Source organism: Carcharhinus amblyrhynchos, chromosome 16, assembly GCF_965287045.1.
Source record: "Carcharhinus amblyrhynchos chromosome 16, sCarAmb.v2.hapA, whole genome shotgun sequence".
In the NCBI taxonomy this organism is placed as follows: domain Eukaryota; kingdom Metazoa; phylum Chordata; class Chondrichthyes; order Carcharhiniformes; family Carcharhinidae; genus Carcharhinus; species Carcharhinus amblyrhynchos.
This window is the reverse complement of record NC_137339.1, coordinates 29,246,407-29,270,467: the sequence shown is the minus strand read 5'-3', so window position 1 is coordinate 29,270,467 and position 24,061 is coordinate 29,246,407. Positions and strand designations below refer to the sequence as shown.

Sequence of the window (24,061 nt, the reverse complement as noted above, 5' to 3'; positions counted from 1 at the left end):
GTAGAGTTCCTTCCAGTTATTCTGAGCTATGAGGAGAGGCTGAATAAACTAGGCTTGTACTCGTTAGAGTTTAGAAGAATGAGGGGAGATCTCATTGAGACGTATAAGATGATGAATGGGATGGATAGGATAGAGGTGGAAAGACTCTTCCCGCTCAAAAAAGACAGTAGGACTAGGGGGCACAGCCTCAAGATAAAAGGGGGGGCGGTTTAGAACGGAGTTGAGGAGGAACTTCTTCACTCAAAGGGTGGTGAATCTCTGGAATTCTCTGCCCGTTGAAGTGGTGGAGGCTGCCTCGCTAAATATTTTTAAGACGCGGGTTGATGGGTTTTTGATAGGAGAGGGGATTAAGGGTTATGGGGAGAGGGCGGGAAAGTGGAACTGAGCAGCGACAGATCAGCCATGATCTTATTGAATGGCGGGGCAGGCTCGAAGGGCTGGATGGCCTACTCCTGCTCCTATTTCTTATGTCTTATGTCTTATTCTCCAGCTTCCCAGAGTAAGCCTGGATCCTATTGTCGTTGTAGTGGACATTCTGGCCCTCCCAAATGAATGCATCACAGTTGATGACCTATGCCCAATGTGGATCTCACCTCTCTCAGCTTGATTGTGTGTGCCTGGTCATAGAAAGGTGGCCCTTCCCCACCCCAGTATTACCTTTTCACATTTTACAAGCTGCAATTGCCTCCCCCAATCATGGCCCTCCAGTTTGAGACTATGATCATGCCAAACTGTGTGCTTAATGGGGATCACACACAGGCCTCATCCTCCATGGAATGGGAAGACAATATGTGTGCCATGCAAAGCCCTGTTACATGGCTTGCAAAGCCCCAGGACTGCCTTAATGATGCACCCTGTCTAAGCAATCTACAGAGTTTCAGGACTTCCTCTAATGTCTAAACTTGACCTCTTTGCCCCAGTTCATTTAGCTCTCTGATTCCTTCAGCGCTGGGCATACCATTTGCCCTTTACAAGTCTCTGTTCAACTCATCGACCTTGAGCAAGCCTTCCCTCAAATGCTATACTTACCGACCTTACTTCCTGCTCCAGAGTCCGCACATAGCCCCTCCTATTCATGCAATCCAAACTCCTTCCACTCCCTCTCTGTCTCTTTCTTGCAGTATTCCATAAACAGCTCTAGCTTCCCCAACCCCAATTTTCCCTCTGCCTGCCATTGTGCTCCCCCTGTCTCCAACCCCATAATACCCACTTCACCCTCATGTGTCCATTATTCACCTACCCCCCCATCCGCTCCATCCACTCTCTGCCCAACTCATCTGTCCGTATTTTAGAGTGCAAACCAGCCCTGCTGGAGGCCTACAGCACACAATACTGTGATCTTGGAGTAGCCCTGCACCAACCGTAAGCAGACCAGCTCAACACTCGTGACCAATGCAGAAACCCTAACCAGTGTGGGCTAACATAGGCATTGCTGAGGGCCCGGAGCAGCACTGTTACAGGTTGGCTCCGAATGTTGTATCCACCTTGAAGTCACAGTGAAGGTTGACCGCTGCACACCTTTTATATCTGGGTGTGACTGAAACTGGTCTAATTTCCCTTGGTGTGGCAGGTCATTCAGAGGGACTACATGACTCTGGCTAAGTTGCCTTTTTAATGAGTATTTATGACAGGTTAACATATGCAGATTGGTTGAGAAGATTTATCTATTAAGAGCAACTAGAAATAAAGTGAGGCTACAACATTTGGCTGCGTAGCACGGTGGTGCTGGTGTTATGGGAGCCTGTTGAATTGATAAATAATAGGCAGGTCCACTACTGATCACCTCTGACATGGCATCAGAAGGAGATGGGTTAGATGCAGAGAGAAGCTAAATTAATCACTGAGGGAAGAGGAAAAAGAGCAGAAGGTCTTACTCACCTAAGGTCTTCATGGAACACTGTTCTAGCCTGCAACTAAGCCGGGAGCAATGTGTTCACTGACCACATTTCATTGAGGAGGTGGTGACAGAAATAGGCCATCTCTTGGAATCATTCCTGCAGCCCCAAAGCAGGAAGAGAAGACTGCTGCTCTGGGTCATCGAAATGATCATGAAACAGGTGATATTCAAGCACATTGTAGTTTGTTGTATGTGACTACGTTCACTGGACACTTCTGGGAGAAGAAGCAGGTGGAACGAGCTTATTTGCCAGCTCAGTGGTCTTCCCATGGTACAGGAGAGCCATTGATTGCATTCACTCAGCCTTTTCCAAATACCATACCTCACTGGGGATATGTACGGAAACTACAAGAATACCAGTCACTCAAATGTGTGCGAGTACAGCCAGAACAGCACGCTGACAAATGCCTGTTATCGAGGTTATTCATAGTGTTTGTATCCTGTGCTAGTCAGCCATTACAGCAATCTTTCAGTCACCATGTCGAAGCTGACGGTAGCAACCGAGGAACAACCAATACGTAGTACAACCAGTTGATCACTCCACTCTGCAATCCCAGCATATCTGATCAGCACTCATGCAACGAAAGCCAGGTTGCGACTGGATGTGACATTAATTAGACGATCAGTGATCTAAAGCAATTGTTCCACTGCCTGGATCAGTTGTAGGGAGAAAGCACATTCCAATTCATGGTAGTTTGCTGCAGCAAAGGACAAAGGACAAAGAACAGCACAGCACAGGAACAGGCCCTTTGGCCCTCCAAGCCTGCGCTGATCATGATGCCTGCCTAAACTAAAACCATAAGTAGTTACGGAGTTTGTATCCTTCCATTCCCATCCTATTCATGTATTCGTCTAGTTGCCCCTTAAATGCTGCTAACGTACCTGCTCCCACCACTTTCCCATGCAGCGTGTTCCAGATATTCACCAACCTCAGTGAAAAAAACTTGCCGCGCACATCTCCTCTAAAACTTTTCCCCACGCACCTTAAACCTATGTCCCCTAATACTTGGCTTTTCTATCCAAGGAAAGAGCATCAGACTATCTATTCTGTCCATGCCATTCATAATCTTGTAAACTTCTATCACGTCATCCATCAATCTCCAGCATTTCTCTGATAACGAACCGAGTTTATCCAACTTCTCCTTACAGCTAATACCTTCCAGACCAGGCAATATCCTGGTAAACCTCTTCTGTACCCTCTCCAAAGTATCTAATCCTTCTGGTAGTGTAATGAGCAGAATTTTACACCATATTCTAAATGAGACCTAACTAAGGTTCTGTGCAGTCCAGCATCCTTTGCAACCTGGCATTAGGGTACAGCCATTGCCACCACGGGATTGACAACCATCTCAGGAGGGCGAGGAGAATGAGGAATTGCAAGAATGGACATGGTCACCAAGTTCCAAATTGAAAATTCGGAGAATGTATCACTGGATTCAGTACCCCTGAATATATCCTCAGGTTTCCATTGATTAACATTTCCCCACCTTGCCATCCCTCTTACAGACCTTTCAAAATGTTGGCATTAGCTGTCACTGCCACCTTGCCCAATTGCCTTGTGGACAATTATCTGGAGGTTTTCCTGATCAAGAGAATACCACCTCTCCTTTCTGATCCACTCCCAGCATGATACCCCAATACCTGGGGGCACACTTTCTTATCTGTTGCACTATTTTAGGGCTTTCCTGAAGGTTTTTTCCATTGTTGGAGAGTTGATGGCCTGGTGTAACTATTGTGAGACTAAGAAACTCAGTTAATGCTCTGGGGACCTGGGTTCAAATCACGCCACAGCAGATGGTGGAATTCGAATTCAATAAATAAAATATCTGGAATTACGAATCAACCGGTGGCCATGAAACTGTTATTGACTGTCAGAAAATCCATCTGGTTCAATAATGTCTTTTAGGAAAGGAAATCTGCTGACCTCACCCAGTCTGACTCCAGACCCATGGCAACGTGGTTGACCCTCAACTGCCCTCCAATGGGCAATTAGGGTTGGACAATAAATGCTGGCCAGCTAGTGACACTCATGCTCTACAAATAAAAAAAAACTTTAGCCCATGTTGCAGCCAGAATGACCTCACTTTCAAGAAATTTTGAAATTTATTAGTCACAAGTAATGTTTACATTAACACTGCAATGAAGTTCCAGCAAAATCCCCCTAGTCGCCACAGTCCAGCGCCTCAATCGGGTCAATGCACCTAACCAGCTCAGGCTTTCAGAATGTGGGAGGAAACCGGAGCAGCCAGAGGAAACCCACACAGACACAGGAAGAATGTGCAAGTGCCAGACAGTGACCTAAGCCGGGAATTGAACCTGGGTCCCTGGCGCTGAGAAGCAGCAGTGCTACTGTGTCGTCCCGTACTGTGCTGAGATGTCGTTTGGCCATAAATAGTACTTGAACTTGGGCACCCTGTGAAGGTTTGCAGCCACTCAGCGGTGCATTCAGAGATCAGCTACAATCAGGAAAATCATGTAGGCAGCATAAAGTTTGTATCATTTCAGACAGGCACAGGATAATCATGCATCATGATCTCTGTGTCAAAATTCAAGAGCTGTCCAATTTAGTCCCCTGATATCATTTTCCTGCAAGTATTATGAGAGATTCTGATAAGATAAAGGAGGGAAATGATTTTTAATGTTCAAATAGAAGCATACATTTAAAATCATCACAAAGAATAACAGGTTATTTTCTTTTTGATGCAGGAAGATTGTTAAAGCATGGAATTCCCTGGCAAAACATTAATGGCAATGGAACCCAAAATTACTTTTAAACTGAAGCGTATAAATTCTTAAAACAAATTAACAGAGGGAGGCAACAACATGGGGCTAAGTGGATAACGTATTTGGAGAGCTGGAGTTAATGTGATGGATAAAATGTTCTCCTACATTGGGGAAGTATATGATTTTATTATTCCTATGTGGCCTCGAATAATAATATATTGCCTGCTGTTACTATAGTAACTGAGCAGCAAAGCAGTAATGTATTCTCTAAACACTCTAGCCATCGCAAGCAAGGCTACTAGTTTGCACTTTCATGGTTAAAAATCCTGGTCTATTATCCAAGAATTCCAGAATATCTGTAATAAGAGAATTTGATTTATCTAGTTGGCATTAAACTATGGCTTGCTCATGGGTCTGCAAGTTGGCACAGGCCAAAACTCTGCCACGCTTACTGGGCATGTGAAGCATTGCTTGGCCCCAAGTTAGGTCTTGGGCGCAGAAAAATGGGAATTGAGGTTTATCACAGAATTCAAATCCTGAAAAACCGTGGAAGTGTTTAATTGTGCTTACCGAGTTCCACGTCCTGGTCATCTGTGTAAATGAGGATGATGTTTGGCCTGATATTTCTGCGGTCTCGCTGAAATCGACCTTTCAGTCGCTGAGAAAGGACAGCTAACCCAGGGCTCACGAAAGCTGCAACACCCAGCACAATCAATCCAAGGGTAAGTCTTGACTGTAACATTTCGTCTCACTGGAGGTCTCTGTCCTTCCAGGGAAGGTGAACAGCTCTTTCCTTTGTTTACTTTCAGTTCTGCAATTTAAAAAGTAAACAGTAATGTGCATCTGATGAGACGTACAACATTTAGCCATTCCTCTTACCTCAGAGCTGAGGATACCAGCTCAATGCATTGAGGACAATAGTGTTTCCTTCTCTTATTTAACACTTATTTTTAGATTAGCACAAATACGCAGAATATTCTTACATTCTTGGGGTGGAAATTGAGCTCACCCACTTTCAGTCAACAAAGAAGCCAAAAGAAAGGCCCCATTGGCTTTATCTCAATAGTTTATGTGACTTGAAAGTGCTTGTTGTATCTCCTCGAACAGGTTGCTGGTTTCGGCAGATAAATTTCAGGCTGTTGCCTCATGGGGGTGTTCCAGAGGATCACTGCCAAAGAGAAATTGGACAGAGAAAAGACAACAGGAGCGTGGGGGACGAGAAGGTGCGTGGAGGTGGTTGATTGTGGGTTGGCAATGGATCGAGTGGTATGGAGCCAGGAGGAACACTCTTACATTTCCTAACTGCTTTCATTTTTTTTAAGCTTAAGTTTATTTATTAGTTCCACAAGTAGGCTTACATTAACGCTGCAATGAAGCTGCTGTGAAAACCCAACACCTGTTTGGGTACACTGAGGGAGAATTTAGCATGGCCAATGCACCTAGCCAGTACATCTTTAAGTATGGAGGAAAGCGGAGCACCCGGAGGAAACCCACGCAGACACAGGGAGGACGTGAGAACTCCACACAGGCAGTCACCCAAGCCAGAAATCAAACCCAAGTCCCTGGCACTGTGAGGCAGCAATGCTAACCAATGTGCCTCTCATTTATGGCGGTGGTCACTTACTGGGCTAAATGGAAAACTTAAGTGGAGAAGGAACTATTCTTTTGTATCAGGAGGTGATCTGTAGGCATTAGATGCCTCGTTATCTTATGCAAGGGGGGCTAATGCCTATTTTAGGTGGCTGCCAGATGTCTGAAAATCATCCAAGCCCAATTTGGTGTTGGATAGTATGTAGGGCAAACTGGCCAGTTTTGATCCGACTTCCTACCGGAACGTAGACTCAACAATGATTAATTTCTATCCCGCGAGACTGTAATGCTACAAGGCATTATAAGTTAGCAATTGGAGAAATACTGTAGCACATCACCACATCAAATGAACTATTAGACAGGAAATGGCAAAACCCATGTCAAAAACAAGCAATTAATTCATGCATAATGGTGCATTTCAAACAATTATTGCAATATCTAATAAAGATTAAAATTGCTACTTTGTATCAGTAAAAATAAGGAATGCAAGTTTAATTAAATTATGGTACAATGGACAGCTAGGGGAATGCATTCTGTGGGTTGGCATGTCAGTGAGTGTTTCGACAGGAGGGAATATGTGATGCTGGATAATCTTTGACCTGGTTATACACACAATTTGATGTTCATTATTCAACAGATGTCACGCTGCTCTTTTCTCCCAAAACAATGTCAACTTAGACAGGCATCAAATAAAGTTCAAACAATATCAGTGACTAGTGACTGTGTCCACAGCATTAGAATTTTATACAGAGCGCAGAGATGGCACATGAATTTAAAATCATGAATAACAATATGTGAACACCACAATGCTGTGATAGCCAACTGTAACACAGGTATTTCTTTAAACAAGAGAATTTGGATGTTCAAGAGATGTATACAACGGCATAAATAAAAACAGAAAATGTTGAAGAAAAATACTCAACAGGCCAGGCTCAGTGAAGAAACAGCTGGAGCTTTCAGATCAGTGAACATTTGAAGAAGCAAAGGATCCATTGACCTGGAACACCGGGCAGAATCTTCTGACTCTCCTTGTGGCGAGGTTGGTGGGAGAGTGTTCATTTAATTGGGTGGGAGGGTGATGATTGAGGTTGTACCACCTCCTTGCCTCCACCCCAATTAAGTCTTGGGCAGGAAGGCCCAGCCACCAATTGGGGCCGTTAACTGGTCAATTAATGTTCACGCAAGAACCTTACCCCACCACCACTGGTATTAACACAGCAGTGGGTTGGAGGCTTATCAAGAAGCAAACAAGCAAACCCTGGTTTTGGCGGACGGGGGAGGGCCCTTGTTCAAAGGAGCTCGAGGGATCAGACATTGGGAAGGGAGGCATCCATTGACGGCCAGTTCCTGCCCATGTCTGCATCCTTCACCTCCCTGTGACCCTCTTCTCACCACCATTCACCTGTGTTTGTGTCCCTCCTTAATCAGTGCCCTCAGATTGACTGGCATACCACAGCAATCACTGCTTCCCTAGTGGTGCTTCTGAGTACAGGAAAGTTGCCAGCTTTCTGCCCCTTCAAGCTCCTTATCCAAGGGGAAATCCCATCACCGGCCTGTAAGGTGCCTGGATGATACAAGACAAGACGTGATAGGCTTTCCTTAAAGGAGGCAAAAAGGCATTCTCGCCAGCTCTGCTGCCAATGGCTGAAAACGCCATTGCCTGGACAAGACTCCATTCTCCACAGATGCTGCCTGACTTGCTGAGTATTCCCAAACTTTTCTTTCAGATTTCAAGTAGCCAAATATTTTGCTCTTGTATTAAGCAGCACTGCCCAAGGATCTTTCCACACACACTGGGACTTAGGTAGGTTTTGGTATTATTTCCTCTGCCTGCTTTTCCATCCAAAAGAAGTAGAATAAAGAATGAGAATTAGTACCTGGAATTCATAGAATCCCTATAGTGCAGGAGGCCATTCAGCCCATCGAGCCTGCACTAACAACCACCGCATCCAGGCCCTATTTCCGTAACCCCACATATTTACCCTGCTAATCCCCTGACACTAGGGTCAATTTAGCATGGCTAATCTACCTAACCTGCACATCTTTAGACTGTGGGAGGAAACCAGAGCATCCAGAGGAAACTTACGCAGACACGGGAAGAACGAGATTCATAGAATCCCTACAACGTAGACGTAAGCCATTTGGCCCATTGAAGCTGCACTGACTCGCCGACACAGCATTCCACCCAGGCCCTCTGTTCCCCACATAGATACCCCACTAACCCCTCTAATATCTTGGGATACTAAGGCGCAGTTCACTATGGCTGAACAATCTAGCCTGCACATCTTTGGACTGTGGGAGGAAACCGGAGCAACCGGAGGAAACCCATACAGAGATGGGACGAACGTGCAAACTCTACAGAGTCACTCAAGGCTGGAATTGAAATTGGGCCCCTGGTGCTGTAATGCAACACTGTGCCACCCAAATTGAAGTGACCTCGTGTCTCCTGGAACTAAATTTCCCCAACACCATCAACTTTGAGTGTTGTAGATCAACCTGCATAAATGTACACATTGCCTATTACCCTTCTTCACTCCACAGTATTGAGCAACTTAAACTGAATCTTTATTCACAATGAGCACATCTAAATGATACTTCAAATAAAACTGTATTATACTTGCGTACAGAATGTTTATAAAACAGTAGGTGTTACATATGCAGGAACAAAAAGTACTAATGAGTATTAAGTTCTGGCATTCAAGTTAATTCATATATTTTTGTTTTAATTGTGCTTATAATAGTTTATTGCTACCTTGTCCTCTATATAGTACATATGTACTGAGCTAATATCAGGTAATGACCTCTCTGAGAACTACAGATAACGTTAGCCTGGAAGCTTTAATGATTTTCTGTTTTTCTCATCATCACTTCTTTTTCATTAATCTTTATAAGTATGATACAATAAACAGCTATCATATGAAATTATTTACTTCAAGAGAGTGAAAGTATAAACCTCTAAGGTAACACGACTGATCAGTACCCTTCAGTGTCTCAGCAGTGTCTTTTGTTAGCTCCAGTACATTGATGCAAACTGTATGAAGCTATTTTCTTAAACGTATTCATTACCACTATATCAACATCCAGCTGGGGGCAGAAACATAGTGACCCTTCCTCATTAAACGCGCTGGTAGGCATTTCAAAGCATTATCTTCTTACCTCATCTGTTGAGTCCTTTCTACCGCTTCTATCTCCAGACCTCTCAGTGCAGCCTCTCGGTGCCTTTTCAGATGCTGTCAGTCAGTCACATGAGCTCGATATCCCTGGCCCTTGCAAATGTACTGACTTAATTTCGCCGTTTTAGTTCCTATACATCCCGTTGCAGCAACTGAAACTGGAGGTCATGCTCTGCAATTTACCACCATGTGGCTGTTCTATCTTGCAGTTAAGCTGAGATTTATTTTGAATATATACACTGCACTAGGGATTTAAATGCTGAGTAACAATAAAACATCCTGTCATCTATATTAGACTAGTCTTTAATCCTCGGAGAGCAGTGAAGGCATTGGTGCAGCCTTTATGTATACAGCAGGTCAGTACAGTATTTCATTGGTCAAATACTTTCAACACTGCTTTAATGGGCAATCGTTTTTTTTTCACAAAGCAGATCTTTGAACATAAGCATTTCTTAATTTACAAAATAATAAAACATTATAAAAATATTCAAATTCTTTACAAATTTATGGCTGTAAACATTGAACCCCATCAAGATTCTGCAACTGATTGAATTTACATCTAACGATCCTTTGGGCAGCATGGTGGCACATTGGTTAGCACTGCTGCCTCACAGCTCTAGGGACCTGGGTTCGATTCCTGGCTTGGGTCACTATCTGTGTGGAGTTGGCATATTCTCCCACGTGTCTGTGTGGGTTTTCTCCAGGTGCTCCAATTTCCTCCCACAAACCAAAGGTGCGTGGGTTAGGTGCACTGGCTGTGCTATATTACTCCTCAGTGTTTTGGGACGCATAGGTTAGAGGAACTGGCGGAGTGAATGTGTGGGGTTACAGGGATAGGGTGCGATTGCTGTCAGTGCAGACTCGATGGGCTGAATGACCTCCTTCTGCACTGTAGGAATGCTACGATTCTATGAAATTCAGAGCTGTCCAGTTGTACAACTATTGCTCTCACATCAATAGTAACATTTAAAATGTTGCATTTTAAAAATCTCCCACGACAATTCAAACCTAAAAAGAATGAAAATGTACACTTCATTTTCAGTGTCATAGAGTTTGACTAGAAGTAATTAACTATCAATATATTATGTAAAGAGTAATCGTATTGTTAAAACAGTAATTACTCTGAATTGGGCAAGGACTGCCTTCCTGTGGTGTTTAAAATCCATACCTAGTATGCAAATACAGCAACTTTATGGCATTCATTTTTTTTAATAATGAGGTAGGCAGTAAATTGCTGTGATTGTGGAGTGATGAAACTAGCGGATTACAAACACAAAGACAGCATCGGATCTGAGCAATTATGTTTCTAACAATGACCATTCAAGGTGCACAAGTCAGACAAAGGCACAGAAAAGAAATTGGGCACGTGGATTGTAATTTGCTTCAAAATAATAGTGAGGTTAATATCATTCATCATTACTTATATGCAACTTCAGGTGATGAGCAAATGTGTGGTTAAACTCAAACATCCAAACGTTTCTGCCCAAGTTGCATCCCTCTTGTCTGGCTGATACAAATTACAAGCAGGATTTGACCATTCAGCCTCAAACCTGCTTCACTATTCAATACAAAGTCTCACAACACCTGATGAAGGAACAGTGCTCCAAAAGCTCGTGATTCCAAATAAAACTGTTGGGATTTTAACCTGGTATTGGAGACTTCTTATTCTGCCTAGCCTGTCCAATCTTTCCTCACAAGATAACCCACCCATTCCAGGTATTAGTCTAGTTGATCTTGTCTGAATTGCTCTTAATGCATTTGCGCCCTTCTGTAAATAAGACCAACACTGTGTACAGTTCTCCAGGTGTGGTTTGAACAATGCCCTGTATAACTGAAGCATTACTTTTGTATTTAATTCCTTTTGCAACATTCTATTAGCTTTCCTAATTACTTTACATACATATATACTAACCTTTTGAAACTCCGACAAATAGAGCGCTCTGCATTCTGGAGGTCTGCAATTTCTCACCATTTAGATAACCTGCTTTTATTTATTTTTCCTGCCAAAGTTGACTATCATATTTGCTTCATCTGCCAAATCTTTGCCCACTCATTCCCTAAGGCACTTTCATAATTTATTTTCCTACCTATGTTGTGTAACTGGCAAAATGAAGAGTCATGTGATCTGCTGTGATTTCTGCCTGACAATAAGCCTTTGTAGATTGGCGACTCTGGAGTGGGCAGAAGAGACTGTTGAAATGTATGTGCCATGTCTCGCAATGAAAACAAAGGCAAGAGCAGCTGGCTAAGTATGGGCAGACTTTCAGTCTCTGAGTTTTTTGGTCAGAGAGAGGTCTATCAGAGAACAAAAGACTTTTCTGTGGACTACTAGTCCACAGAATGCCAGAAACAACACAGTCTCTGCTTGAAGGGACGCAATTTGATGATTCCAAAAGACTCATTCTGGTGTGGCTGGGGAAAAGAGTCACCTAGAGTAGATCTTACTGCTGGTAGTCTGGGAATTCTCAGGAAATTGGGAAGCACCTTTTGGCAGTCACTTGATGTTACAACATGGCTAAATGGTGAGAAGCAAATCTGTAGGAAGCTGGGACTGATGCTCGACCCTTATTATACTTTTTATACAGCTATGACTGTGCGGCCAACTTCCCCTCCAACTCAATTTTCAAGTTTGCTCATGACACAGTATAGTGGTTCAGATCACAAACAATGATGAGTGTGTACAGGAAAGAGATAGAGAACCTGGTGAACAGATGTGATGACAATAATCTCTCCCTCGACGCCAACAAAACAAAGGAGGTAGTCATCGACTTCAGGAAGCATAGTGGAGGACATGCCCATTTACATCAATGGGGGCGAAGTAGAAATGGTCGAGAGCTTCAAGTTTCTAGGTGTCCAGATCACCAAACTGTCTCGGTCCTTCCACGCCACGCAATATTTAAGAAAACGCACTGTCTCAGGAGGCTAAGGAAATTTGGCTATGACACTCACCAACTTTTATGCACCATAGAAAGAATTTTTTCTGATTACATCACAGCTTGATATGGCCCCTGGTCTAAGACCACAAAAAAACTACAAAGGGTCATGAATGATGCCCAGCCCATCATGCAAATCAGCTTTCCATTCATTGACTCTCAACATTTCCTGCTGCCTCAGAAAAGCAGCCAGCATAATCAAGGACTCCATTCTCCTCAGACATATTCTCTTCCACCTTCTTCCATCAGGAAATAGCTACAAAAGTCTGTGGACATGTACCGCCCAACTCAAGAACAATTTCTTCCCTCCTGCCATCAGACTTTTGAATGAACCTACCTCATATTAAGTTGGTCTTTCTCTGCACCCTAGCAATGACTGTAACGTTACATTGTGCACTCTCTCCTTTCCTTCTCTAATACGATATGCTTTGTCTGTATACAGCACAAGAAACAATACTTTTCACTGTATACTAATACATGTGACAATAATAAATCAAATCAAAAGACTGGCTCCTCTAAAATCTGCAATTCCATGGCGAATGGGCAGCGAATCAGAATTGTGGGGTGGGGTTTTTAGTAACGTAAAATTTAAAGGAGGATATCTTTTCTGTAGATCAGAGTAATCCTCTAGTAAAAAATGTTTAGTAAATTTTACTTATAGTTTGTTCTTTTTTTTTTACAGTAAAAGTTGTAAACCTTGAAGGTCCTTTAAGTCAGTACCTGGGAATTCAAACATCTTTTTAAAATGTTTTGATCCCCGAGAACCGTAACAACTCTAACTTACACCTCATAATTCATTGCACTGTTAATTTCCAAATCTTTAAATCTAGTTAAAGATATGGAGATGCTGACATTGGACCAGGGTGGGCACAGTAAAAAGTCTTACAATACCAGGTTAAAGTCTAACAGGTTTATTGGAATCATGTGCTTTTGGACGTACCTGATGAAGGAGCAGCGCTCCGAAAGCTCATGATTCCGATAAACCTATTGGACTTTAACCTGGTTTTAATCTAATTGGTTAAGATTGCTTTCCCTGCTCGCTTAGGGCTGAGACCCCCTGTTTTGGTCACTGTAATATAATCGAGTTGCTGATTTATAACTTGCCACGTCAACATTTTAAATCCTAAGAACGTGAGAGTAAGCCTAACCAACAGCAGACAGTGTTAAATGTTTTACCCAGATGTAATGTATCTGTTTTGAATTGCTGGTGGATTGGATAACAGATACATAAACTGGAAAAAGAGATAAAACTGAAACTTAAGTGAAATATTTTAGTTTACTTAGGGTACTAGAAGAAATGGCAAAGATTGTATGTTCTGCTCTAGTAAATATTTTCAACAGCTCAGTTAGAAACGGGCTCGTAAAAAGGATGCTGGAAGGAAGTTATATGTTGTGCCATCATTGAAAGAAAGATTAACATTGCAACAAAACAGCTGTATGCTATATTGCTTGAAGGATCTTGCAACCATAATGAGTTAATCAATTTTTATGATGTTGGTTGAGGAAGATATGGTAGTCAGGGCATTTCTCTTCAAATAATGTGGGAAGATCCATCTAAAATCAACAAAGCAGACTAATAGAACCTCAGCTTAATGTTTCATCCTAAGTACAGCACCAGGCTGTCTTCCTGGAAGTAGCCGGGATGTAATCATACGTCGGATAAAAGAACTCTAGTGTCATAGAACCAATGCACAACAGGATAGATTTGGTTCAACACGTATATGGGTATGAAAATCAATTTGAAAATTACATGAAGTTAATGCTCAGTGCAGACTCACAATTAATACAAATCATTACTTTATTAGTCTCTAGACTACAGAAGAATTATAGCAAAAAGAGGCAGAAAGGGAGATTCTGAGGGATAGGTATAGATAGAGAGTGGATAGAGAAAATTTGCAGAAATTTTAGTTGTGTATGAAAATAGAGTAACATGGGAATGTTAATTATTTAACTCACAATTCAATGACACACTGGCACTGCAAGTTAAAATCTACCATCAGCACATAATACAGTACAGTATCTCAAAGCACTAGGCATTGTGTCAGCTTTGTGTGGCATTTGACCACTTATACCTTTCGCTGAAATAAAATCCAGCAGGTCTGGCAGCATCAGACTTCTGTTGGAAATCATACAGACTTGAAATGCTAACTCTGTTTCTCTCTTCACAGATGCCGCCAGATCTGCTGAATATTTCCAGAATTTTTTGTTTTTATTGCAGATTTCCAGTATCCAGAATACTTGGTTTTTGGGTCCTTCGCTGCTCGCACGCTGGTCTGTTCCCAAACTCAGAGCAATGCTCCACTTCACCTGAACCTGCTTGACCGGAACCATCCACGATTCGAACTGCCCAACTTGAAATCTGCCAAGCCGTCGGTACCAAAGTTGTCTGTTTTGAGATACCTGTATACCTATAGCATAGACCCAAATATCATGGATGCTGAAAATCTGAAATAAAAACAAAAATGTTTGGAAGAAAAAGCGAGTCAGGCAGCATCTGTAGAGAGAAACAGAGTAATGTTTCAAGTCAAGCGACCTTTGCCAGAACTGAAGGAAGAACTCCAAAGCAAGTGGAGATGCTCCATGTCCTTGATCAGTCATTCACAGCCCAACCAGAATTGTTGTTATGCCCAACAAGAATTAAGGAGCCTTTCAAACTGCAGCTGCAGTTGCATGTTATTTCCCACTCCACTGGTCTAGAGCTCTGCTTCATTCAAGTGTGGCCAGCCTTGTGAAATCTGTTAGGTCATCCCAACAATACTTTAGGTGAACCCAAAACTCACTTTGCTTAATTCCAGCCTATTGTTTCCTAAACTGTCTGAGAAGAGTGTACCCCCAATTTAAACAAATGTTGTGTAGCAGAAAATGTGAGCATTAAGAAATGTATGTAGAGCACTGAAGGGTTAAGGAGGGAATGGAACTAAACTGCCAATTTGCTTTAGGGGAATTGTCACCTAAAGGTATCGAGTTGTGCTTCAGGCTTTTGCTATGCAGTGAGAAAACAAATGAAGAGCAACCTCATTAGATAAAATCGAACCTTGCATAAGAAATTAGCCAAACCTAAGTCAGATCTAATCAATCACATAATGATTCATCTCTTAACCAAAAATGAAAAATTTAGCCAAGTGCGTGGAAAGCAAAGTACGGCTGATTTCTGCATAATTGGTTGCTAACATAAAAAATGGAGAGCAGTAGGGCACAGCTGCAAATTCACATAAACAAATGTAGATTTAATGAACCTTCGATGTTCCAGGTGACTACAGGAGGGAACACCATTGCGTTGATTGATAAAGGTGCTACACTTGAACCTCAGTTTGGCTGTGAATAATTTTCCGACTCTGGACTGAATTTCTTTAAACATTCAGCTTGCCATCACGTTATTAGAATAAAGGTGATTCCATCTCCCCCTCTTCAGGGTGATTAAATACGACACAAAGATAAATGTATCAAGTGTAAACTTTCTTAAATGCATTATCTTGTAGAATTTTTAGATAAGTTATATCTATGTTTGGTTTAGGGTGTGTGGGAGGGTGGAACAGCTTGAAACGTGTGTTGTTAAGTTGCATTGACCTTTCTCGATATGCATTTGCTAATTTCAATGCAATTTCTTTAACCCAAAATCAACTCACTCTTAATCTTGTATTTGAGCTGTCTCAAAAGTGAGGCTAATCATTACTAAATTCTTAACAAATGGAAAAAGATTTTTGATTGCAACATTTAGAGCAAATTTTAAGCACGTGCCCACTATCCAGGCATTGCTCCAACCGGCCCAAAATCGATACCTGCCATTCAGCCAATTCTTTTTATCCAGGTCAATAACTTGACGTCAAATTCACACACTTCACGAAGGACTTTATCAAATGTTTTCTGGAATAATATTGCAGGCATCACTGTGACATCTCTTCAAAAATTTCAGTTAGATTCATCCGGCGTGACTTATCCTTTACAGATCCATGCCGGTATTCTCTATTCAGCTGAAAAATTTCAAGGTGTTCAATCATCCTTGGCTTAATTACAGGTGCAAGTAATTTCCTAACAACAGATGTTAGGCTAACCGTTCTCTGATTCCATGGTTCCCTTCCCTCAACTACCTTAAACTAGCAGAATGACTAACCTAATCAAATCAATAGAAATTCGGAAGATTACAATTAAGGGTTGGAATTCTCCAATCTTGAGTGCCCCATTACCGCCGCCAGTGAGAAAGGAATATTTGGCATTCAGCCAAAACTCTATTCACAGCTGCGGGACTGGAGAATCTCAGCCACAAGCCAGGCCGAAGAATTCAGACCAAGCTATCTGCAATAGTCTCACCTACTTTCTTTAAAACTCTGGGACAGGACACGGTACTTGTCATACTTCATGTGCCATTATTTCTTAATTACTGCTATTTTGCTTATGTTACTTTTGCTTACTGAATATTAGCTTCCTTGGATTTATTTTATTAGTGTCACAAGTAGGCTTACATTAACACTGAAATAAAGTTTCTAATTGCCACACTCCGCTGCCTGTTCAAGTACACTGAGGGAAAGTTTAGCATGGCCAATGCACCTAATCAGCACATCTTTGAGACTGTGGGAGGAAACTGGAGCACTTGGAAGAAATCCGTGCAGGCCCAGGGGGAATGTGCAGACTGCACACAAACTGCACCCAAGCCAGAAATTGAACCCGGATCCCTGGCGCTGCGAGGCAGTAATGCTAAGCATTGTGCCACAATGCCTTCTTTTCACTGTCAATATCACTATTACTGGTTTTTAGGAGACCCACATTGCTCTTGACAACTCTCTTTTTCCTAATGCAATTTGTCAAATTTTATATTAAAAACTTCTGATTATTAATGACCCCAGGATATTGATAATGGGGAATGTCTAGCAGAAGTGGTTAGGTTTTCTTCTATAGATATAATCATTGTCTGACGCTTTTATGGCACTGATATTATTTGCTACTTTAGTGTGTCCATGATTACCCAATTTGTGCTGGCTGCATGATAGGACCTGCTCCAATCCTTACAAAATTGACCTCCAATGTATTTGCAAACATAAATAGATTTTCCACATAGACCATTTCTTCAAAAGCGATACATCCTGCAGCACTGTGTTCAATATCAAAGAAAATTAGTTTAAAATTGCTCTTTTTTATGGAAATGACTTTGTTCATTTCTTCAAACAGTCACATTTAGTGGTCTAGAGTCAATATGGACAAATAGTCCACAGCCAATTAATTAGTCTCATCCCTCTTTGGGGCACAATTGCAATAACTATTCTAAAATTTTTTGCCTACAAGTCAGTCTAAGTTATTATCTATCTGACAAGCAGGCCAGGAGCTTGGAAAATTTAGGCTGCAAAATGAAAAATGTAAAACAAACATGCAAGTTCATAGGCTACTGAGCATAGATAAAACAGGGTTGCAGCTCACAGGCAGTGTAGTTCCAAATTTCATTCAGTCAAAGTTAAAGGCTTGTGTGATTAATATTTTCCCACCTGAAACACTACACTATTACGTTAATGCAGAGATTTGATTAATTTGTAGGTTGTGGAGGTTATTGCAAATACTTGATGCTTCATTTATGCCACTAGCAGCAGTTTAGCAACACGAAAGATATCTTGCCATTTATAAACCTTTCCAGTTGTATGAAATAATATGGCCTGGAAAAATCCCACAAGATTAAACCTCAAGTAAGAGTAGTTTGTCTCAAGGATTACTTTGTAAAAGAATAATTAATTTGGCAAAAGGAATCAGAAACCTGCAAACAGCTGATCTGTAGACCAATCAAATTCACAATCATACACACATACACTTTGAAAGTATTTCAGTTCTGTTTTGTTTTGCACCAATTCCTGCTACGCAATTAACCCATTTCCAGCTCCAGCTCTCCATTCCAGTCCGCATGCAGTCTGAAGGTGGTGAGCACAAGGTTCATCCATATCTGTCACTGGAACTCACTCTGCAATGCATGTTGACAGAAGAGATTATCTCACGATCAGGCCCAGCTGGGGTTTGGCCTCTGTGGCACAGGGATCCAGCTGTGTTCCGACAGCGCTCATTTGAAGCAGTGAAGTTGTATATTTTATCTTATGCCTGCAATACCTTCTGCCCTCCTGGTAATCGAGACACTCCAACACCCAAAGTTGCTGTTATAGCTGGAGTGAGCTTCAGAAGAATGGCCTGAATTTTATCTTCTGAGGTCAGGCACAAAAACATGTAAAGTTACACAAACTGATGACAGGCACCTACCTCAATGTCATTACACATGGCTGCAATGTTGAGGTCAGTGGCATGCGTGAGAGTCAGAGCCATGCCCACTCCTAATTAAAGTCCAACAATGTGCAGATTAGGTGGATTAGCCATACTAAATTGTCCCTTAGCGTCAAGAAGACTAGCTGTTTAAATACATGGAGATAGGGCCTGGGTGGGATTGTGGTCGGTGCAGACTCGATGGGCTGAATGGCGTCCTTCTGCACTCTAGGGACTGTATGATTCTCATTCAATGATTTTAAAGGGCCAATTAAAGCCATTAAAAACCTATCAACACAGATTCTACATTGCCCATTCCGCATTCATCGTGCAGGCAAAAAAGGGGCAGGTGAACATTATATTTTCCTCCATTTGTGATCCAAGGGTGGGATTAAAGGCCTGCTGAGCACAAGTACTTTCATTTTGTTTGTGATTTTGCTGTTGTCATATTCCTGGGTTTTGCCAGATTTCCTTTTGCTTGTGTTAGCTTTCTAAACTGGTTCACCTACAAATCTGTGCCAGAGTTTGAACAAAATAGATCAGTCTGTACAAACCATGGGAAACGCTGATGTTTACCAAAGATATTGGCTTCAAAAATTATGCCATGTGGCATACTGCCACCTTCAGTATACAAAAAAACAAAGAACAAAGAACAACACAGCACAGGAAACAAGCCCTTCAGCCCGACAAGTCTGCGCCGCCCATTTTAACACTCAGTGAATGCCTCAGTCCAATCCTTCTTCTACCTATGACTTTTGCCTACATCTCAGGGACTCCACAATAAAGGGGTGCAAATTTAGAGAATTATATGTGCGCCAGATTAAGGGAAATCCAATTTAGGGACAATTTATTAACACCAGTCAGTCTAAAGGCATGTTTTTGGGGTGTGGGAGGAAACTGGAGCACCTGGAGAAAACCCACGCAAGCACGGGGAGAATGTGCAAACTCCCACAAACACCGACCCGGGTCCCTGTAACTGCACAGCAAACAGGGATGTTGGGGATGTTGCAGGGTGGGGGATGGTGGTTAGGGTAGAGGCTCTCTGAATGCCAGATCACCCACGACTCAGCCTTCATAATGACCCAGCGTTCAGATACCACAAGTTTTCCACTGGAGATGTCCCAACTGACCCAGCAGTAGATACAGAATTAGATCAGATTTCTGCATAATTAATAATAATTTTTAAAAAAGGTCCACAGGCAAGGTTACCCTACCGACAAGTGGTGGGTAGTCAATTGAGCTAATTAAAAGCCTATTGTTGGAGTATGACTAGGAGTTAGAGCTGGCCCTTAGTTCCTCCCAGGCAGTAGGGGACTGGTTAGCTACTGGAAATGGCCTCCTGTGGGCAGGCCATTTGTCCAGCACTCCAGGCAGGCTTCGAGGCCCTACCTGCTTACCAAGCTTCATCAGCTGCAAGCCTCACTGCAGAGGATTCCCCCCAACTCATTCCCTACACAGTGGTGGCCTCGTATTTTTGCTTTACAATTGAAAAAGGTTGGAGAGAGGGCACCTCCATTTTGAGGTCCTCTCATTTACTTGGCATCCTGCTGCTGCTTGCAAGCTCAAGGGTCACAAATTTGATCTTCCAGCTTTAAGAATCCATCCTCACCTGGCTGGTGACCCCAACCCCTGGGCGCGAGTTGGTCAATTCAGGGGAAATCACACTGCATGAACGTCATCTGCACAGTGTGGCGTTCGGATCCACGTTTAAGACAGATGGTGGGGCTGGGAAGCCTAGAGAGAAAATCCTACCCAATGTCACCAACCAATTTTCCAACTGGAAGCCAGTCGATTGACAGGGTGAATTCCAGTGAAAAAGACGACCCTTCAGTGAAGGCTGCAGAAGCAGGTTGTCTGAGGGGGAAGGGGGCAATCTCAGGAGGGAGGAAAGAGTCACAACTGGAGACCTTGGGAAGAAATCGAAGGCCAGGAGTAGGGTAAGTAAAGGTTTAAGGGCAATCAGTGGCTCGTGCTGAAGATTAGTGGGGGAGGGTTGCCTCAGGCAGGCACCTGGACCTAAGGCGAGCAAGTACAAGACCACCTGGATCTGCCAGGTCTTCACATGGAACTAGCTTTCCGCAGGCAGGGAAAACTCAGCCGAGAAGAACTTGAGCTGAAAACCTGAATAACGGTGAGGCTCACTCAATTTATCACATTTAAAAGGTCAGGATTTTCCAGCCCTGCCCACGGCGGCAATCCTTGCGGGCGGGATGGGCAAATTGATGGACCTGCCGAAGGTCTGTTGACTTTAGACAGGATTTTCCACCTGAAGATCCTAGCCAAAGTCTGCCAATCTGCCTTTTTGGACCCAAACCCTGCTGCTTCTTTTGAGTGAAGATTCCACCTACCCACCACCCATTATGTGTGATTTGAACAAACTTTGTTTTTGAAATATTTTGCTTTGTACTAAATGTTTCACAAAAACCTTCTCATGTTGGCAAATACTACAGCAGATCACAGCTTGTTTTCACCTAAGCTGATTATTATTCAGAATATCTTAAATGAACATGGCTTCGGGTGAAAGCAGCCCACAGATTCAAAAGGACCATCGGCTTATTTTTTCTTTCCCTCACAGAAGAACGATTAGTGATGTTCCTAAGGGGAGTGCTTCAAAAATCACTCAGTGGCTGACCCTAAAGAACACAGGCACAAATCTATATTTAGATTTGCAGTGTCATATCCGTGTCTTTCTGTTATTGATTCTATTTTGCAAAGCTTGGTCTCTCAGCTGTGAAATTAAACAACTTGAGCATGAAAAACCCACTTCTGTTAAATTGCTGACACATTGATCTTTATCATATCCAATTTCCAATAACTATTTGTGCTAATGCTTACTTATGACACCTGACCTAAATTTCACAGTCCTCTTCCACTGATTATTTTTTAATGGATCTGGGGTATACGGATGAGAGTTGAAAACGTTCTTGTGGCCGTGATCTGTTGCGCCCCACACCTCAGTGCGTTTCCCTTCAATTTTGTGACTTGGCAGTTAAGTGCATTTAAAAGTGTGTGCACATTAGGCTGATGTGTTCTTCACGTTTTACGCTAATTAAGCAGCGGCCACAAGGGATGCTTGTTAGGCCCAGGTGTTTAGTGTTGAGGCTGACAGACAGAAACAGGAAATGGTTGCAAAACCGGTGTCTCTGCAAGAGCCCACAGAACAATGCCTTGCAAAGGGCCAGCCACAAAGTCTGAATTTCATTTAAAGGAAGGCGATGGTCCGGAGGCATTATCACTAGACTCTTAATCCAGCTAATGTCCTGGGGACCCAGGTTCGAATCCAGTCACGGGAGACGGTGGAATGTGAATTCAATAAAACATTTTTGGAATTAAGGTGATGATGAAACCACTGTTGATTATTGGAAAAACCCACCTGGTTCACTAATGTCCTTTAGGAAATCTGCTGTCCTTACCTGGAATGGCCTACTTGTGACTCCAGAACCACAGCAATGTGGTTGACTCTTAAATACCCCCCTAAATGGTAACTCGGGATAGGCAATAAATGCTGGGCAGGCACGACACCCATGTCCAACAAATGAATTTTTTAAAAAATGTTGTTCTGGTGTTTCAGAGCCTTCTAGCACTTTGGCATAAAAATTGGAGTGCTCTGAATTTCTCTCTCCAACGTGGTTTCTAATGGTCAGGGAAGATGCTACCAAGACAATCAATATTTGGCAACATCACCACTACTGTCTCCCACACCCACTCCATCCTCCCCACCTACTAATTCTAATTCTGCCAGACACCTACAAGAGACAGGCGTACTGCTGAATCCTGAAGAAACCAATTGTAATGTGGCAATTTTTACCCCCAATGAACACAACTCCCACTGAAGAAGTCGGAAAACCTTCCTTCAGGTGATAATCATTGTGAGGCTTCAGTATTAGCTTAAGTTAGAGGCACTTCTGTCGTAACAGAAGTTCTATTCGATCAGTGAGGACAGGAAAATCTAATTATACTGGGGTGCAGATGAAGTGATTCAACGCAATTCCAGTTGGATCCCAGGTCAGCCTCAGCTTAACTGCTTCAGAGGTGTAAATCTGGCTGTGGATTGAATGTTCAACGAGACTCATGCTTTCACTAACAAAGACAAAACATTGCAGATATTGGAAATCTGAAATAAGAAGTTTTTTTTTAAAGAGCTGGAAAAATTCTGTAGCTATTTTAAAGTTTAGTTATTAGTGTCACAAGTAGGCTTACATTAATACTGCAATGATGTTACTGTGAAAATTCAGATCTTGCCTGAACATCAACATTTTATCAACGACTCAGTGACATGAATGTTTTTGCACTAATAATTGAAATAACTGTCAAACCAATGGTTCGGAAGCAGATCCCTTCTCCAAGTATATCTGGCTGTCTTGGTGATAACCATTAGATATCCTGATAGAGATCAGATTGCAAAAGGAAATTTAATTTTTAAATGCTAGTGGAGCTAAAACAAAGCAAACTACAGAGACAATGCACATCCTTCTAGTACAGTTCCCATAAATGAACTTGACTGCATAATCAAGATGTGCCTAAATTACACACCAGCTTTCTTTCTATGCAATGCACACAAATTGTATTTCACACTCCAACTATTTTGCCAATACCATATTTGCATGCCATTTTCCAAGCAGCACATTTAGACTAGATGAAATGCGTAAATAAAGAAACAAATTTGAAAAAGGTGAGCTAGCAACAGGAAGGTGGGATCAGCCAGATCAGTGGCAATCGCTTGTGTAAGAGTACAATTGTATAGACGCACAAAAATTAATATCATAGGGGACATTCAGCCCACTCTGCCTGGTACCAATTCTATTTCTTAGAATCCCTACAATGCAGAAGGAGGCCATTTGTCCCATTGAGCCTGCACCAACAACAACAGTGTTGGAGTAGAGTCTTAGCTGACAGTTAGGGAGCTTGACACATGTCGATCCACATGATCCATGTATTGTAACATATCATTTTCAAGTTATTGGAATATTTGGACATCAGTAAATCAACTGTTTGAGCTTAAAACTATTAAAACAGAATAAATTTGTCCCTAGTGCTTCAAGGTTCTCCGATTACTGTGTACCCATATTTTAAAATTGGTCACGTTTTTCTCACAGCCTTCCCCACCTGAAATGCCACCTTAGATGAGTTTTCCACTTTGAAGCCTGCCAATCTTTTAAGTGGCTCCTTTTTATCTATTTTTATTTTGTTCAATGTTGTTACTGCCTGCTCCTTTACTGCTACACAGCAGCATTCTCTTCTCTTGTGAAGAGAAATGCCAGTCGCTTGGTTCTTGAGATTTAATACTCTTAAGATCCTGAGGGGTCTTGACAGGGGGAATATGGAGAGGCGGTCTACTCTTGTGGGAGAAGCTGGAACTAGTGGTCACTGTCAGGGTTGCTCATTTAAGACAGAGATGAGGAGAATTTTTCTCTCTGAGGATTGAGAATCTTTGGAACTCTCTTTCTCAAAAGGCAGTGGAAACAGAATTTTATGCATAAAGTTCAGGTCCGTGCCCAACCACAAAGAGGATAAAG

The 24,061-nt window shown here is 42.3% G+C and overlaps 1 protein-coding gene across 5 annotated transcripts in view; it reads right to left on the bottom strand.

Moving 5' to 3' along the window:
• LOC145353929 (extracellular sulfatase Sulf-2-like) overlaps positions 1–24,061 on the bottom strand; it is a 318,430-nt gene that overhangs the window by 129,108 nt on the left and 165,261 nt on the right. For 3 of the 5 annotated variants that reach the window (XM_080204931.1, XM_080204936.1, XM_080204933.1), the window contains one exon: positions 5,192–5,432. In XM_080204931.1, coding sequence (XP_080061057.1) covers positions 5,192–5,363 — 172 coding nt within the window. In that variant the 5' untranslated portion in view covers positions 5,364–5,432. Of the gene's footprint in view, positions 1–5,191; positions 5,433–9,367; positions 9,543–11,296; positions 11,404–24,061 lie in introns of those variants that run through there. The other 2 variants (XM_080204935.1, XM_080204932.1) reach the window with 2 other exon arrangements.